This window comes from Scyliorhinus torazame, chromosome 14, assembly GCF_047496885.1.
Source record: "Scyliorhinus torazame isolate Kashiwa2021f chromosome 14, sScyTor2.1, whole genome shotgun sequence".
NCBI lineage: Eukaryota > Metazoa > Chordata > Chondrichthyes > Carcharhiniformes > Scyliorhinidae > Scyliorhinus > Scyliorhinus torazame.
In genome coordinates this window covers 76,193,574-76,213,190 of record NC_092720.1, presented here as the reverse complement: position 1 = coordinate 76,213,190, position 19,617 = coordinate 76,193,574, and the positions used below count along the sequence as shown (strand labels likewise).

The following is a 19,617-nucleotide window of genomic DNA, read 5'->3' as shown; positions in this document are numbered from 1 at the left end:
TCCCATTGGCGCCGGTGGAGCAGACGAGGGATGCGGTGGGGAGACTGAGGTGTTGGAAGAAGATGGAGGCTGAGATATTCCTGGTACATTCACCCTCCACAGCCTAAGTTGACTACAGGTGAGGTTGTTGGGGTTGGCTGCTGGGGCACAAGTGTGACCATCCTGTTTGGCTCCTCATGTTTTTCATACATGTCAGTGTTGATATTCTGAGTGGCTGCTCCAGGCTTTTAAGTGGGCCTTGTATACTTTGCAGGCAGGGATACAGCTCTTGCATCCACTCCGAGTGATGCTGCATGTGTCTCTCTCTGAGACTTTCCACTCTCTCATGGTTGGAAGCACATGTTCTCAATCTCCTGAGACAAAGTAGAGCTCATCATAGTGATGGACTCCTCCACTTGTAGTGTATGAGTTCACATTGCCTCTGGGAACTCTGACAGATGTCTACATTTCTGCTGCTGATGGTCTAAATACTGTGCCCCCAAAAGTGATTCCTTAGACTCCACATTCCTGCCCACTTGTGACTTTCCTCTCTCCACCAAGGAGACTACACAGATGTGATGCTGCCTCCTCAGACATCTCTTCGTACTTGTGATGCCTGAGGAATGAGATGGTCCTGGGGAAACTATGTGAAACATGTAGGATTGGAAAGTCCTTCTCATTGTGAATGAAAGCAAGCTTTGATGCAGGCCATTGCCTTTAACCATGCTCATGCTGTCCATATCATGCAGTACCATACGATCCTTGCACTTCCTCACATGCCAATGTCTCCTTGTGCTCAATAAATGAACAGCATCACCTCCACCACTACCACCGTGTTCCAAAGTGCCTTTATCACCACCTTACCTCTGCCAGAGGTGATTCTTCATCCCTGAAAGCCAGCCAGGAAAGCACCATGGTTACCTCATTGCCATCTCCTTAACATTCCTTACCACCCATAGCCTCACAGTCCACCCCGCCAGTACGGACCATTTCCCTGGCATTCTGGGCCTTCTTCATCTTCAAATACAACATAAAGTGATATTAGCCTAATTTATAGTGCTGTCAGGGAGAAATATCATGAATACATCGCTGCATCACAATGTTCATTCACATCTCTACCATGTGTTCCTAAAGGAATGGCTCAGACATACAAACCTCTAGCCGGGCAGCACGGTTCTGCAGCAGCAGGATACAAATCGGGCAGCACGGTAGCACAAGTGGATAGCACTGTGGCTTCACAGCGTCAGGATCACAGGTTCGAATCACCGCTGGGTCACTGTCTGTGCGGAGTCTGCACGTTCTCCCCATGTCTGAGTGGGTTTCCTCCGGGAGCTCCGGTTTCTTCCCACAGTCCAAAGACGTGCAGGTTAGGTGGATTGGCCATGATAAATTGCCCTTAGTTACCAAAAAGGTTAGGAAGGGTTATTGGGTTACGGGGATAGGGTGGAAGTGAGGGCTTAAGTGGGTCGGTGCAGACTCGATGGGCCGAATGGCCTCCTTCTGCACTGTATGTTCTATGCTCATAGCTCTCATACTTTAGATGCAGTATTCAAATGTGAACCACCATTTGGACCTCTTTGTGCTTGTGCCAAATAACTCACCTTGTGGGAACGCAGCAGGTCATGACTCTCTCTCTACACTGTATCCAGGATCTTCCATATTTACCTGTTGAGCTCATGCAAATTGCCGTATTTTGCCACGCCTTCCTTGTGGCTCTAGACAGGTTACAGTGGCCAATTGTGCACAAGATTTCTTGCCGTCTCTGTGTCTCCTTCACCAGTGCCTGAAGGTCCTGTTTACTGAAGCACGTTCCAACACCTCCCACTCCTCATTCTCTTTAGTGAGACACTCTGGCACGAAAGATTTTACGGTAATTGGGTAGATGGGAAGAAACTGGGTCTGTATGAATATATGATGGTCTGGATTTGTTGCTGTCACTCCCAGGGGGCATGATGTTCTCTTGAACCTATGGGTTACTCCATCTGAATCACGCAGTTGTGCCATGACAATGTGCAGCTGTGGGGGACCTGGTCAAGGGTCAATTGAATTAGTACACCTGAGAGATAGATGGCAGTAAGCTAGGTGTATGGGCAAAAGATTGTGGCACGAATGGTGTGTATCAGACATCCCCTGAGATATAACAGTTACCTTTGTCAATACCGAATATTGTGAGCAGCTATTGGTGCCAAGATGCTGCCTCTGATCTGTGGCTATATCTTGTGATTCTTTTCTCTCCTAGAAGTGGTTGAATGTACTCCTTCATTACAATGTGAATAAGCAGTATCACTGACTTATTGCGATGAAAAGTCTATGTTAGGTCATCTGTTTCAGTGTCATCAACCAGTTGGACAACAATTACAATTTGCTCTCCGCTGACTGCTCAATGACCTTTTCTCCAAACCGCAGCCACCATTGACTTCCTGCCTCACAACTGGAGCTCCTTACCAGCCTGACCCACCTTTTGTTCTTGATTGAGATGCGTAATCCACGCTAGGTCCAGCTCCGCCACTTTATTACTTCTAGAGTTGATGGGCCTGACTCCTTTTAGAGTCCATCCGCTGAACCAAAAGAAAACCATCCGTGGCAGTTTGCCATGAATCACGTCTGTGGAGTCGGGACTTTCCCTGACACGAGAGCGCAAATTCAGGCTCAGCATGTTCTTGGATTTATTCACATTGGAATGAGAAAGTTCTCACATTTAAATAATCTTTATTGTCACAAGTAGGCTTATATTAACACTGCAATGAAGTTACTGTGTAAAACCCCTAGTCGCCACATTCGGGTACACGGAGGGAGAATTCAGAATGTTCAGTTCACCTAACAGCACGTCTTTCGGGACTTGTGGGAGGAAACCGGAGCACCCGGAGGCAACCCATGCAGATACAGGGAGAACGTGCAGTCTCCACACGGACAGTACCCAAGCCGGGAATCGAACCCGGGTCCATTGCGCTATGAAGCAACAGTGCTAACCACTGTGCTGCCATGCCGCCCACGGGAGTCTAGTGGCAATATTTCTTGTATGTTACCCATTGTTCCATGTGTTTCTATGTCAGGTTTCTTGGTAAGATTTCAGTGTAGCACAGCCTCTGGAGGAGCAAGACAATTCATATAGCGGTAAACTGCGCAGATGCAGCTGGCAAAAGTTACTGTCTATATAAACTTGAATAACGGTGAGCGCTGATAGCCTCACTATTATTTCTACCGTAAAATCGGGGTCAGTATTCATTTCCAAAACACAGGAAATTAACAAGAAAAAAAAATAGCTTTTTCCTTTTCTTTGTGTTTTAATGGCTATTCATACAATGCATGACCAAATTAATTCTTTATATTAAATTTTAATAACGGCAGTCAGATTTTCCCTCTAAACAGATGTGAGCAGAGGTGGTGGAGCTGTTTTATTGTTCGTGACCAGCTGTAAGCTGTCAATCAGTGAACATTGCTTCGGAGTGAAATGGTGACTGATTGACAGCGCCTTAAAGAACAGAAATGAGACAGCAATTGAATGAACTGATTGCTGCTGTCTGCAAATGCTAAAAGCCAGACATTTTATACATCAGAGCTTCAGTGCTTCATGAAAGCATCATTTTACATGAACAGCATTTTAACTATTCACTCACAAGGTCTTTCTGGACAACCTGGAAAAACTTGCTGAAAGAAAAGTGTGATGTGCTTATCATTGTTCGTGGAGCTTCAAAAACCAAACCGTTTATTTATTTAAAAACAATGGTTGCATGATAGAAATCGTGGAAAGTTACAGCATGGAAGGGGCTATAATTCCACTTTCCAGCTCTTGGCCCACATCCTTGTACGTGACGGCAGTTCAAGTGCATGTACATTTCAAGTGATTTCTCAACGTTATGAAGGTTTCTGCCTTGACCACCCTTTCAGGCAGTGGGCTCCCGGTACCCACCACCCTCCAGATGAAAAGAACATAGAACTTACAGTGCAGAAGGAGACCACTTGGCCCATCGGGTCTGCACCAAACCAGTTAAACCCTCACTTCCACCCTATTCCCGTAACCCAATAGCCCCTCCTAACCTTTTTTTTTGGTCACTAGGGGCAATTTATCATGGCGAATCCACCTAACCTGCACGTCTTTGGACTGTGGGAGGAAACCAGAGCACCTGGAGGAAACCCATGCCGACACGGGGAGACCGTGCAGACTCCGCATGGACAGTGACCCAGCAGGGAATCGAACCTGGTACGCTGGCGCTATGAAGCCACAGTGTTAATCACTTGTGCTACTGTGCTGCCCAAGAAGATTTCTGGTCAAATCCACAGGAAATCTCCTACTTTAGATCTGTGTCTCCCGGTTATGGACCCCTTCGGCAAGGGGAACAATGGCCTTCCTATCCACGCTGTTTCGGTCCCTCATACTTATACTTCAATTGAGGGCACGATTCAGCCACCGCATTGCTCTCGGCGTGGAGTGTGCGCAATGTGTGAATCCCGCGAAAGCCCTGTCGTGTTAGGTACACTGATCTAACACTGGCTGCAACTGGATGCCATCTGACTCCCAAAGGAGTTTGGAGGTGTGAGATCCATGATTGGATGGCAGAATGTGGATGGAGATCCTGCTGCTGCCCCCCCCCCCCCCCCTCCCGCACCACCGCCACTCAGTACCTTCATTCCACCATGAGGTAAGTGTCTTGTTAGGTAAACTGGTCTAACTGGCTGCAACTGGATGCAGCTGAGATCAGAAAGATACTCCAGACCTTGAAGTTAGTTCAGTCAGGTTTATTGAACTAATAGCACAGTTAGCACAATTCTCTGTGAGTTCGACTCTCTGCTAACTTAAGTGTGGTTACTCTGTCTGACTGAAGCAGACTAGCTCTTAGCCACGTGGTGGAGGTGTGAGATTGTAACAACGCCCTTGACTGACTCTAGATGTTCATCAGTGGAAAGAGGCAGAGTGTGAGTGCCTCGTGTCTTTTATAGTCAGATCCCACCCTAGAGTGTCCTGCCTGCTTATTGGTCATGTCCTGTTCTCTGTGTCCATTAGCTGCTTGTCTGTATATCATTATGTGTGGGCCTGCATATCATAACATCTTCCCCTTTTTTATGTTAAGATGACATATGTGAGCGTATTTACAAGAATAGGCCAATATTAACATATATACATGCAATGGGTGTGATCATATGTGCATGTGAAAACAGCTGTCTAATGCTAGAACACAGAACATAGCAAACAGAACAAATGTTCATAAGTCCAGTCTCTGTGGCTTGTGTCTGATCCTGGTCGACCGCCGGAGAGGTGGTGGTGGGGACGATGGCGCCTTGATGGGTGGGATTGAAGCCTGACTGGTGCCCTCTTGAGTCGAGGTATCAGGTGGTGGCAAAACAACAGAAGGAAACGGAGAAGAATGTGGTTGCGGGCAGGCAACTTTGCGCAGTGCCCGTCTGTTTCGTCACACAACAGAACCATCAGCCAGACGCACAACATACAAGCGGGGGGCAGCCTGTCGAACAACGACAGCTGGAGCTGACCAGCCTCCATCAGGGAACTGGACCCGAACAATGTCTGACGGGGATAACACGGGCAAATCGGTGGCATGAGCATCATAGCCCTGTTTTTGCCGGTCTCGGAGTTACTGCACCTTCTGCAGAACCGGGAGGTGATTCAGGTCGGGCACGTGTATGGCTGGAAGTGTCGTTCGCAGGTCCCTGTTCATCAGGAGTTGAGCCGGCGACATGCCAGTGGACAGTGGGGTCGCCCTGTACGCGAGCAGCGCAAGGTGAATGTCAGACGCCGAATCCGCGGCCTTGCAGATGAGCTGCTTCCCTGTGTGCACTCCTTTCTCAACTTATCCGTTTGACTGCGGATAGTGTGGGCTGGAAGTGACGTGTTTGAACTGATATGACTGGGCAAACAGAGACCATTCATGGCTGCTGAAGCACGGGCCATTGTCACTCATGACAGTGAGTGGGATACCATGCCTGGAGAACGTCTCCTTACAGGCCTTGATGATGGTCCGAGATGTGAGGTCTGAGAGCTTCACGACTTCAGGGTAATTGGAAAAATAATCAATGCTTAACATGTAATCACGACCATTTGCATTAAAGAGGTCGATGCCAACCTTGGACCATGAAGAGGTTTTGATTTCATGCTGCTGAAGTGTCTCCTTACTCTGCGCTGGCTGGAAGCGTTGACAGGTCGCACAGTTAAGGACCATGTTTGCGATGTCCTGGCTGATCCCGGGCCAGTTTACAGCCTGCCTGGCTCTGCGTCTGCACTTTTCCACACCCAGGTGGTCGTCATGGATTTGACGGAGCACCAAGCTCTGGACACTGTGGAATTACAATCCGGTCCAGTTTGAGGAGGATACCATCAACCACCGTCAGGCCGTCCTTTACATTGAAAAATTGAGGGCACTGCCCTTTTTGCCAGCCATTGGCTAGCCATTGCATAACATGCTGCAAGAGGGGGGTCTTTGGCTGTGTCCTCACGGATACCGGGATGGTGCGAGCACACAGCTGCACTTGTGCCTCAACCTGTGACTCAATTTGCTGGATGACATTCGGTGGTTCACTGAGCATGGTGATGGAGCGGGACAGTATACAGTGAATGGTAGAACCCTCAAGAGTATTGAAAGTCAAAGAGATCTAGGAGTACAGGTCCACAGGTCATTGAAAGGGGCAACACAGGTGGAGAAGGTAGTCAAGAAGGCATACGGCATGCTTGCCTTCATTGGCCGGGGCATTGAATATAAGAATTGGCAAGTCATGTTGCAGCTGTATAGAACCTTAGTTAGGCCACACTTGGAGTATAGTGTTCAATTCTGGTCGCCACACTACCAGAAGGATGTGGAGGCTTTAGAGAGGGTGCAGAAGAGATTTACCAGAATGTTGCCTGGTATGGAGGGCATAAGCTATGAGGAGCGATTGAATAAACTCGGTTTGTTCTCACTGGAACGAAGGAGGTTGAGGGGCGACCTGATAGAGGTATACAAAATTATGAGGGGCATAGACAGAGTGGATAGTCAGAGGCTTTTCCCCAGGGTAGAGGGGTCAATTACTAGGGGGCATAGGTTTAAGGTGAGAGGGGCAAGGTTTAGAGTAGATGTACGAGGCAAGTTTTTTACGCAGAGGGTAGTGGTTGCCTGGAACTCGCTACCGGAGGAGGTAGTGGAAGCAGGGACGATAGGGACATTTAAGGGGCATCTTGACAAATATATGAATAGGATGGGAATAGAAGGATACGGACCCAGGAAGTGTAGAAGATTGTAGTTTAGTCGGGCAGTATGGTCGGCACAGGCTTGGAGGGCCGAAGGGCCTGTTCCTGTGCTGTACATTTCTTTGTTCTTTGTTCTTTGTTGTTCTTTGTTATATCGGCAATGCTGAGCTCCTTGCCAGGCGTGTAGACCAGGTCAAAGTCGTACCTTCTGAGTTTGAGGAGGATGCGCTGCAACCGAGGCGTCATGTCATTAAGGTCCTTGTGGATAATGTGGACCAGGGGCCTGCGATCCGTCTCAACTGAATGTCGGCAGGCCGTAGACATAGTTGTGAAACTTGAGAATGCCAGTGAGAAGGCCCAGGCATTCCTTCTCGATTTGTGCATATCTTTGTTCGGTGGGCGTCATTGCCCTTGATGCGTAGGCAATCGGTGCCCAGGATGAAGTGTCATCGCGTTGCAGCAGGACCGCACCGATGCCATCCTGGCTCGCATCTGTCGAGATTTTTGTTTCCCTGTCCGGGTCGAAAAATGCCAATATGGGTGCAGTGGTGAGCTTGGCTTTTAGCTCCAACCACTCTGCCTGATGGATCGCCTTCCACTCTAAGGCAGTGGACATCTTCACTAGGTTTCGTAGGGGCTGTGGTGTGTGAGGCCATGTTTGGGATGAACTTGCCCAGAAAAGGTACCATGCCCAGGAAGCTCAATACCGCCTTCTTGTCCTCCGGGACCTTCATGGCTGCGATGGCCTTGACCTTGTCTGTGTTGGGGCACACGCCCTGCTGAGAGATCTGGTCTCCTAGGAACTTGAGTGTCGACATGCCAGAGCACCATTTGGCCCTGTTCAGCTTCAGGCCATTGGCATGGACACGGTGGAATACCTGCTGGAGACGGGAAACATGCTCCTCAGGGGTCGTGGACCATATGATGACGTCGTCCACGTACACACGAACCCCTTCGATGCCCTCCACCATCTGCTCCATGATGCAATGAAATATCTCCGATGCTAAGACGATGCCGAACGGCATACGGTTAGAGCAGTACCTGTCGAACGGTGTGTTGAAGGTGCAGAGCCTTCTGCTGGACTCATCCAGCTGGATTTGCCAGAATCCCTGTGTCGCATCTAACTTCGTGAAAAACCGTGCATGTGCCATCTCACTGGTGAGTTCCTCACGCTTCGGGATGGGGTAGTGTTGACGCATTATATTCTGGTTGAGATCCTTGGGATCAATGCAGATGTGCAAGTTTCCAGAGTGTTTTTTTTAATAAACAATTTTAATGAAGTATTTTTTGGCATTGTAATCAGTAGAATTACAGAACGAGAAATCAAAAGGACTGTACAGTAAACGAAGTACATAGTGCAATTGCCGTAACCCACCCCACCCAGATCTGCCTAATTGACCCCCTATACTATATTCCTCTAACCCTCCCCCTGCTGATGATTAATTCTCCACAAAGAAGTCAATGAATGGTTGCCACCTCCTGGCAAACCCTAACAACGACCCTCTCAAGGCAAACCAGATTTTCTCTAAGCCCAGGAAACTCGCCATGTCTGACAGCCAGGCTTCCGACTTTGGGGGCTTTGAGTCCCTCCAAGCTAGAAGTATCCGTCTCTGGTCTACCAGGGAAGCAAAGGCCAAGACGTCGCCCTCTATCTCCCCCTGGACATCCGGGGCCTCTGAAACCCCCAAAATCGCCGCCTCTGGACTCATTGCCACCCTCGTGTTCAGATCTCTAGACATGACGTCCTCGAACCCCTGCCAGTATCTCGTAAGTTTTGGACAAGCCCAGAACATGTGGACATGGTCTGCCGGTCCTCTCAGACACTTTACACACCTGTCCTCTACACCGAAGAATCTGCTCATCAGGGACACTGTCATGTGGGCCCGGTGGACGACCTTCAATTGAATCCTGGCACATGTTGCAGTCCCATTGACCCTGCTCAGCGCGTCCGCCCGCAGGCCTTCCTCAATCTCCCCTCCCAACTCCTCCTCACATTTATGCTTCAACTCCTCAGTCTGCGTCCCCTCCGCCCCCATGAGCTCCTTGTAAATATCCGAGACACTTCCCTCCCCCACCCATCCTCCAGACACTACCCTATCTTGGATCCCTGTAGTGGCAAGAGTGGAAAAGATGGCACCTGCCTACGCAAAAAGTCCCGCACCTGAATATGCCGGAATTCATTCCCCCTCGTCAACCCAAACTTGGCCTCCGGCGCCCTCAAGCTAGGGAAGCTCCCTTCCAAAAACAAATCTCCCATCCGCTAAATCCCCGCCTTCCGCCATACCCAAAAACCCCCATCCAACCTCCCCGGGGCAAAATGGTTGTCACATATCGGGGACCAGACCGATGCTCCCGTCGCTCCCACGTGCCTCCTCCACTGTCCCCAGATCCGAAGGGCTGCCATTACTATAGGACTGGTGGAGAAGCGCGCCGGCGGGAACGGCAGAGGTGCTGTCACCAACGCCCCCAGACTGGTGTCCTTACATGAGGCTGCCTCAACCCGCTCCCAAGCCGATCCCCCCCACCACCCACTTCCTTATCATGGCTATGTTAGCCGCCCAATAATAGTTGCTGAAATTTGGCAGTGCAAGCCCCCCCTTCCCCCGTATTCTGCTCGAGCATCACCTTCTTCACTCACGGGGACTTGCCCGCCCATACAAAGTCCAAAATGATCTTGCCTACCCTCTTAAAACAGGAACGTGGAATGAAAATGGGGAGACACTGGAACATGAATAAGAACCTCGGGAGGACCTTCATTTTAACTGTCTGTACTCTCCTAACTAACGACAGCGGGAGCGCATCCCACCTCCGGAACTCCCCTCGCATTTGTTCTTCCAGCCGGAACAGGTTCAGCTTGTGCAGTCGACCCCAATCCCGCGCCAGTTGTATTCCCAGGTACCTGAAACTGTCCCCAACTAACCGGAATGGCAGCTCCCTCAGCCGGTCCCCTTGGCCCCTCTCCTGAACTACAAACAATTCACTTTTTGTCATATTCAATTTGTACCCCGAAAACCGGCTGAATTCCCCCAGGGTCGCCATGATTCCGTCTATCCCCGCCATCGGGTCTGAAACGTACAAGGGCAGGTCATCTGCATACAATGAAACGCTATGCTCCCCCCCCCCACCCCCCGAACCAGCCCCTTCCAACCCAACCCTCTGGAGCCCTTGGAGCAATTGCTAGCGCAAACAGCAATGGGGAGAGGGGACACCCCTGTCTCGTCCCGTGGTGCAGTCTAAAATAGTCGGAAGTCGTTCTGCTTGTCCTCACACTCGCCTCTACCCCAAATCCAAACCGTCCCAGCACCTCCCATAAGTACTCCCACTCTACCCGGTAAAACGCCTTCTCCGCGTCCATTGCCACCACTACCTCCACCTCCTTTCCCTCTGGGGGCATCATGATCACATTGAGCAATCTTCTTATATTCACCACCAGTTGCCTACCTTTAACGAACCCGGTTTGATCTTTAATAACCCTCGGCACACAATCCTCAATCCTAGTGGTTAAAAGCTTTGCCAGCAGTTTTGCATCCACGTTAAGAAGGGAAAATCGGCCTATGAGACCCACATGACTTCGGGTTCTTGTCCCGTTTTAGAATCAAGGCGATGGTAGCCTGCGATATCGTCTGGGGCAGCACCCCTCTGTCCCTTGCCTCATTAAAAACCTTGACTAGTGGAGAACTTTTTATAAAATTCTACCGGGTACCCATCCGGCCCTGGGGCTTTACCTGACTGCATGGCCTTTAAGCCTTCAAATATCTCCTGAGCTCTGATCGGGGCACCCAGCCCTTCTACTAGCTCCCTACCCACTTTTGGGAATATCAAGCCGTCTAAGAAGCATCTCATCCCCTCCGGCCCCGCGGGAGGCTCCGAGCTATAGAGTGTGCTATAAAAGTCCTTGAAAGCCCTGTTCACACCCGCCGCATCCCCTACCAAGTTACTGCCTCCACCCACCACTTTGCCAATTGCTCTAGCCGCCTCCCTCTTTCTGAGCTGCTGAGCCAGCATCCTGCTGGCTTTCTCCCCATGTTCATATACCGCACTCCTCGCCTTTCTGAGCTGCTCCACTGCCTTACCCATGGACACTACCCCAAACTCCGCCTGCAGCCTCCTCCTTTCCCTCAAGAGCTCCACACTCGGGGTTCCCACATACCTCCTGTCAATCTGCAGGATCTCCGCTAACAGTCAGTCCATTTCTGCCCTGTCCGTCTTGTCTCTGTGAGTCCGGATTGAAATCAGCTCCCCTCTCACCACTGCCTTGAGCGCCTCCCACACCACCACTGCTGAGACTTCCCCCGTATCGTTGACCTGCAGGTAGTTTTGTATACACTTCCTCACCCTCTTGCACACTCCTTCGTCCGCCAGCAGTCCCACATCCAGCCTCCACTGCGGGTGCTGTAAGTTCCCTTAACTCACCTGTAGCTCGACCCAATGTGGGGCATGGTCGGAAATGGTGATTGCCGAATACTGCGCATCCACCACCCCTGTCAGTAGATCCCTACTCAGTATTAAAAAATCGATCTGGGAGTAGACCCTATGGACGTGCGAGAAAAAGGAGAACTCCTTCCCTGTTGGCCTACTAAACCTCCATGGATCGACCCCCTCCATCTGCTCCATGAACCCCCTCAGCTCTTTTCCCATTGCTGACACTCTGCCCGTTTTTGAGCATGACCAGTCCAGGCCTAGATCAGTAACTGTATTGAAGTCCCCTCTCATAACCAGCTTGTGGGAATCCAGGTCGGCTATCTTCCCCAGCACTCTCTTTATGAAATCCGCATCGTCCCAGTTTGGTGCACAAATGTTGACCAGGACCACCTTCCTCCCTTCCAGCTTACCGTTAACCATAACGTAGCGACCTCCTCCGTCCGAAACAATACTCCCCACCTCAAACTGCACCCACTTGTTCACCAGAACCGCGACCCCCCTGGTCTCAGTATCTAGCCCTGAGTGGAATATCTGACTAACCCAGCTCTTCCTCAACCTAATCTGGTCCGCTACCTTCAAGTGCGTCTCCTGCAACATTATCACGTCCGCCTTTAGAGCCCTAAGATGCACGAACACCTTTGCCCTCTCCACCGGCCCATTTAGCCCTCTAACGTTCCACGTGACCAGCCTGGTTGGGGGGTGCCGTGCCCCCCCTCCTTGCCGGTCAGCCATCCCCTTTCCTGGGCCTGCCCCGTGCCTCTGTGGCCCCGCCTCCTGGCAGCGCCCATCCCCGACCTCTTCTCCGCGTCTAAAATCAAATCCCTCCCTCGTCAGCCGAACAACCCCCCCCCTCCCCCCCAGCAACAACACTCTGTAACCTAACCCCATCCTTAATCTGATTGTATACATCTCCCCCACTGTGCTCCCACAGACTAGCTCACCCAGCTAGCCTGGTGGCCCACGGCTCCGGTGCCAGCATGTTTCCCACCTATTGTTGCCTACCTGCCCTCCCCCCGCCCATCGAAACCATCGCCCTTATCAACCCAGCCCCGACAACCGCCAACTTTAAGAAACAGACGCCAACCAGAGTCAGTGTGAAGAAAAACAAAGCCAAATTCTCGCCATAATACAGATCAAAGTAATACTACTCAAATTAATACAAAGTCATAAATCCCCACCACCATCCCCCTCACAACACAGAAAACCCACCGAAATTGAATAATTTTTAAAAACTACTTTCCTCTTCTGAAACAAAACACAGTTATCGAAGAGAAAAAGCCAAGAACTAAAACGAACGAACGAATAAATCAGTGCAAACAGCATTTAAAACGAACAGGAAAAACAGTTTCTCAAACTTAGAGCAGAATGTTCTCAAATTGGCACCAGTCCTTTCCTCCTGGCGACTCCATAGCGCCCTCGGGCGACTCAAAGTAATGATGTTGGTCCTCATGCGTAACCCAAAGTCGCGCTGGATACAACAGTCCAAACTTAGCCTGCTTCTTGAACAGGATCGACTTGACTTGATTAAAGCCTGCCCTCCTCTTGGCTACCTCCACGCTTAAATCTTGGTACACCCGCAAAATGCTGTTGCCCCACTTGCAGCTCCGCGTGCGCTTGGCTCACTGGAGAAGGCGCTCCTTATCCAGGTACCTCTGGAACCTGATCACCATTGCCCGAGGGTGGTCTCCCTGTAGCGGCTTCCTCGCCAGTGCTCTGTACGCCCGATCAACCTCCAACGTTCGAGGGAAAGCCCCATCTCCCAGCAGCTTCTGGAACATGTTCGCCGCAAACTCCCCGGCATCCACCCACTCTGACCCTCCGGGAGGCCAACAATCCTTAGGTTCTGCCTACGGGACCTATTCTCCTAATCCTCTAACTGTTCGAGCAGCCTTTTTTGCCGGCCCCACAGCATCCCCACCTCTATCTCCGCCGCCGTCTGGAGTTCCTCCTGTTCAGCTAGCACTTTCTCCAGTTTCTGGATCGTCCGGTCCTGGGCATCAAGCCTCCGCTCCATCCTCTCCACCATTTCCTTAATCGGGTCCAGACATTCCCGTTTCTGTCTGGCGAAGCCTTCCCTGATGACCTGCATCAGCTCCTCCGTTGATGGTTGGGCCAAAGCCCCAGGGGTCTGGACACTGGCCATCTTGTCCGCTCCTGCAGCCAGCACCCAGCTCAAGCCTGTCTTTTTGTTTCTTCCCTTTCGACCCCTTCGGGTTCTCTGTTCCATAAATCAATATATACACCAGGAACTTGTTCACTGCTTCCTCAAGTCCAGCGCTTAAAAACGCAATAAAAGTTGGGGGGAAAGGTCCGAATGTCTAGCCAAAGCGGGAACCACCAAATGTGCGACATACTCCCTCATAGTCACCGCCAGAAGTCCTCCAGAGGGTTTTTTAACCACCACCATCGAGCTGACCCAGTCAGTCGGTTCGGTTACCCTAGAAATGATCCCCTGCTGCTGCAGCACCCTGAGCTGTTCCCTCAGGCGCTCCTTTAGCGGAGCCGGGACCCGGCGTGGTGCATGGACCACTGGCTTGGCATCACGTCACAGTAGGATCTTGTACCGATATGGCAAAGTGTCCATCCCGTCAAACACATCTGGATACTGAGCGAGGATGTCGTTGAATAAATCCGCTGCACCAGGTTTAGCTTTTGCAGGCATGCGCGCCCAGTAGGGATGCCCTGTCCGGCTTGACAATTTCAAACCTTAGCCGTGCATGGGTGCTCCGGTTGGAGATGAGTAGATGGCAGGACCCCAGTGCCGTGATGGCATTACCGTGAGAGTCGAGGAGCTGGTAGGCTGCTGGAAGGACCTTGGGGGGCTTCTTGATGCGTTTGAAGTCTGCCTGTGAGAGGAGGTTGGCAGAAGCACCTGTGTCCAGCTTGAACTGGATGGAGCAGCAGTTGACCTGCATCACCGCACGCCATTCGTCCTCCGAATCCACAGCGAGGATGGACTGAAGGCGAGATGAATTAGGTTTGGCATGTTCACATGTGGTAATGATGTCCACTCGGTCGGCGGACCCCAGGCACTCATCCTCTAGATCCGTTGTACTGCCAGGATCAGAATCCTGTAATCGCCGTTGCACATTCTGGACGCGCTGTCATCGGAATTGGGAGCGCTGGCCTCTGACTGGTGGTGCAGACCTGCACAAGGCTGCATAGTGTCTCGGCTTCCCGCAGTTTATACATCACCTGCCTCTTGCCCCTTTAAGTGGGCGTTGCCACAGTTCGGGCACGTCACGACGTCGACGACATGACGCGGTGTACGTTGTTGCTCGTGCACAGTGCGGTCGGCAGACGTCTGCACCTGCGCAGTGTGGGTGTCGGCCGCTTCGTTCGCATCGCGCATGCGTGGGGCCCCGGGAAAAGTGCACAAAATGGCCGCTGTCTTCAATGCTGAGGCGCTGCATCCGGGCGATGGCCTGCACACTCTCTGCCTCGTGGGAGGCAAGTTTCTCATTTTCAGCCGATTTGCATTGGGAATACCGATTTTTTCTCATGCACTGTACATGTTTCAAACGTGACTGGCAGAGTCATATGCTTGATTTTTAAGAGCTGCTCTCTCAGACGATCAGAGTGACTCATGGAGTCAGCAATATCACCAAAGTTGCAGGACAGCACTAGCAGGCGGAGGCTAGTTGAGAAGGCATTGAAAGATTCATCTCTACCTTGAAGACATTGTTTGAATATGTAGTGCTCGAAGATTTTGTTGGTGTCCACTTCACAGTGACTATCGAACTTGTCCAGGATGGTCTGAAACTTTGTCTTGTCCTGGCCTTCAGTGAAGTTAAACGAGTTGAAGAGTTCGATGGCTTGATCCCCCGCAGTTGAGAGGAGAAGCGCGATCTTTCTTGTGTCAGACACACCCTCGAGGTCTGAGGCTTCGATGTACAGCAGAAACTTTTGCTTGAATATCCGCCAGTTGGCACTGAGATTGCCGGAGGTCCTGAGCTGGTGAGGAGCCTGAATCTTCTCCGTGGTGCCGGGATACATTTGTTGGTCGTCACGGAACAGACTGAGGTAAGCCGCCTTAAATTAGAAGTCTCCTGGTATCATGTCATGTTAGGTACACTGGTCTAACACTGGCTGCAACTGAATGCAGTTTAGATCTGAAAGATACTCCAGATCTTGAAGTTAGTTCAATCAGGTTTATTGAACTAATAGCACAGTTAGCACAGTTCTCTGTGAGTTCGACTCTCTGCTAACTTAAGTGTGGTTACTCTGTCTGACTGAACCAGACTAGCTCTTAGCCACGTGGTGGAGGTGTGAGATTGTAACAACACCCTTGACTGACTCTCTAGATGTTCATCAGTGGAAAGAGGTGGAGTGTGAGTGCCTCGTGTCTTTCATAGTCAGATCCCACCCCTGAGTGTCCTGCCTGCTTATTGGTCATGCCCTGTTCTCCGTGTCCATTAGCTGCTTGTCTGTATATCATTATGTGTGTGTGTGTGTGTGCCTGCATATCATGACAAGCCCCAAATCGGGCTTTGCACCAGGTGCTGGGCCGCTCGCGAGTCACCCGACTCATTTCACTCACCATGGTCTGGATCACCCCCTCGCTGGGCGTGATCCAATCGGCTTATTCAAATACCCTGATGCCGCTTTCATCTGGCACCCGGGAGCCAACAGCGAGACCTCGACTAGGTGCCATTTAGCACTGGCTTTCACAAATATGGACCAGGTGTGACGGCAGTTCAGGGGTCTCGCAGGCCATAAGAGATCCCGGGTGGTTTGGGACATGGCAGGTGCTTTGCACTGCCAGCTTGGTACCCTGCCAGAGGACAAGGTGCCTAGCTGCCAGACGTTGGGCCCAGGCGGCTTTACCCCTTAGGGGGGGACGGTGAGGGGGGGTTTCAGGGGCCACTAGAATGTTGGGGGAGTGAAGGGGGTGTCCAGAAAGCCGGGGGGGTGGGGGGGGGGGGGGGGGTGGAGTCTGAAAGGGAGGCTTTCGTGATCGGAGCAGCTGGTCAAAATGGTGCCCTGATCAGCAAGGAGCCATTACTGCTGGCGAGCTCAGCCACCGAGTAACACCCCGCCAAACATGGACAAAAGTGGACTTTGTTTCGTATCTGCTAAATCGCGCCCTGGTATCTCCACAGCTTTCTCTGTTCAAAATAAAATAAAATAAATGTAGCCTGTTCAAACTTCCCTGATAACTAAAAATTCTCCAACCCATGTAACATCTTCTTAAATCTTCTACCTTCTCCAGTGAAACCACATATTTCCTACATTCGGGTGACCAGAATTGTACTTCAGCTGTGGCCTATTATACATTTTTACAATCCCTGTCGAGACCGCTGATTTTCAAAAAGAGATGAATTTCCCAAACAACCAATGGGAATTAATTGTTGAATAAGACTTCATTTTTGTAGACTTTTACTGTTAAAAACCGAAATCAACAAAGATCAAACATTAATTAACAAACAACAAATACACCAAACTAAAGTAAAAGGGACATTTCCTTTTATTAACAAACACAACCAATATGTGCCTTTTGTATAACTTACACTTTTGTCCAACATGAACAGTCTGACAGTGATTCCCAACTCACCTGCAGAAATTTGCTTCTCCCCACTACGTCAGGTCAAAACTTCCTGTACCCTTAGACAATTATTTCACTCAGCCCTAGTTTACCCGGGAATGATTTTCACCCGCAAGTCCCATCTGTCCTATTTCATTTCCTTTGAACAGAAACCAAATTCTCAGGAACATCTTGCTTGGTTGTTAACACAAAAGTAATTCCCCTCTGCTCTTCCACAGCAGCAGCCCCTTTGTTTCTGCATCTTAAACAGTAACTGTCAGTTTTCTGTGATAAACTGTGAAAAGGTGTCAAAAATGTCACCCCAATTCAATGGCTTTCTGCCTGAGTTCCTCTCCCCATGACAACTGGATCACACAGGCATTCCTCTGAGCTAAGGTATTTATTCGGGATTCTGTTTTTGCTTTCAGTTAACTGTATATTTCAATATGTAACTGTCTTGTAAAGTTCAAGGATTCATGCTAACAGTGCATTTCCAATGGTTTGGTGAGTAAAAACAGATATCGAATATGTCTCTGGACTACCTTATCTACCCATCCAGACACCTTCAGAGATGTGTGGAATAGCATTTCAAGATCCTTCTGTTCCTCCATGGGTCTCAATATCCTACCATTTATTGTGTACTCCTTTGCCTTCCCAAATGCATTACCTTACACTTTTCCAGGTTGAAATTCCTTTGCCATGTTTCGCCAACCTGATTGTTCCATTGATATCTTCCTGCAGTCTCCAACTTTCTTCTTCATTATCAACCACATGCCCCATTTTATTAACAGCCACAAACTTCTCACTATCTCACTTCTCACTGTCGAATCCCATATCACTATCTCAAAGAAGCCATCACTGTCACCAATGTCTGAATTTTCTGCACAGTGTGAAGATGATGCTTTGAACATCTTAATTGCAAAAAGGACAAATTATTCTCGACAAATAATTCAAGAATGATAAAATGCAAGTGAGAATTAATTTAAAATGGCCAACACTACTCCGTGTTCATACACTTGCTGTTGACAGTAAGGCTGACAGATTCACTGTTGTGTTGATCTTATTCTGATACTTTGACAAGCCTGCAATTCTTATTCATTTAACTTATGTCAACTGTTGTTGTAAAACTGATAGTAACATTGAGGGTACAGATTATCACAATGTCAAAATTTGTTGAGAATTCCTTAAAATGTGTACATCACCTTTTCGTATGATCCATTACCAAATCTATGTCTGTTTTATTTTGATTGCAGTCAGTAAAACCATCAGGCTGGAGGTGGGAACAGTCTCAGAATATAGGACGATTCAAAATGTAATTGGCTACCTGAAAGGATCTATCAACCCAGGTAACTTATTCATTGCTGGAGGCCAACTTGTGGGATTTTTTTGTATCATGTAGACAGTAATTTAACATAATTAGTAATTCTGCAACTGTAACAGATATTCTGCAATGTTAAATGTTTTCTTTTACTGATGAATTTCCCTACATATTATCATTGTGTGGTACTGTTTTTACTGACCTCAGTCAGTTGTGCTTCCTGTGTAAAATACACTTTGCATGTCATTTTCAGTTCAATGACAGATCACAGATTGAGGAGAAATTTGGTTGCAGAAAAGCCTATAAAAAATCAAATATGCACAATGTCGCCTTTCGGATGTGTGACAGTAATTGGTGCTGTGCGTTACAGTTTCCCTGTTCACATGAAATCATTTCTTTGCAAGTACAAAATGACTTTTCACTACATTTCATTTTTGCTGTAGCATGTTTCACTGAGTGCAGTACTTAGACCAAATGTGATTAACCAAGAGAAAGTGTACCAAGTGAGCTTTTGAGAAATGGTGTGCTCTGCCATGACAATTAAATTAAAATTGAATCTGTCAGGCAGTTGAAATGCTTTGTCCACTCCAATTTTTTTCCACGAATAACCAGCTCTTTAAGAAAGTCGCATGTATATTACTTCATTACCTCTGGAACTGATGCCCCTTTCTCCCCTTATTTCGGTGAGCGAGTGGTCAATCTATGGAACAAGCTCCTCAGGGAGATGGTGGATGCAGTTAGTATTGATTCATTTAAATGCAAATGAGGTGGATTTCTTTCAGAAAATAACCTTTTGGAATACAGTATATGAGTAATTTGAGCCATGACATGCGATAAGTGCTGCATTCCTGAAAGGAGCAGGTAGCTTTGGACCTATGGTTCCCAAAGCTCTCCACTACTTGGGTTTTCCTTACATTACATCGTGCTCTATTGTAAGTTGACAGATGGAGATTGATTGCTATGATTATTCAACAACTCCATTATTATATTATGTAAGTACAAGGTTGGTAGAAGGCAAAATAGTTGAACCTGAGTCTTTATTTGTCCAGCAGTTCCTCTAAATAAATGCTGTACCTATGTTCCAATTATTAATTTACTTATTCATTGGGCAGCACAGTGGTACAGCGGTTAGCACTGCTGCCTCACAGTGCTAGGGACCCAGGTTCAATTCCGGCCTTGGGGGGGCTGCCTGTATGGAGT

The 19,617-nt window shown here is 49.2% G+C and overlaps 1 protein-coding gene across 5 annotated transcripts in view; it reads left to right on the top strand.

The window, feature by feature from the left end:
* The window catches only part of LOC140389824 (inactive N-acetylated-alpha-linked acidic dipeptidase-like protein 2), a 1,491,575-nt gene that overhangs the window by 996,229 nt on the left and 475,729 nt on the right, over positions 1–19,617 (top strand). For all 5 annotated transcript variants that reach the window (XM_072474375.1, XM_072474373.1, XM_072474374.1 and 2 more), the window contains one exon: positions 18,353–18,445. In XM_072474375.1, coding sequence (XP_072330476.1) covers positions 18,353–18,445 — 93 coding nt within the window. The remainder of the gene's footprint in view (positions 1–18,352; positions 18,446–19,617) is intronic.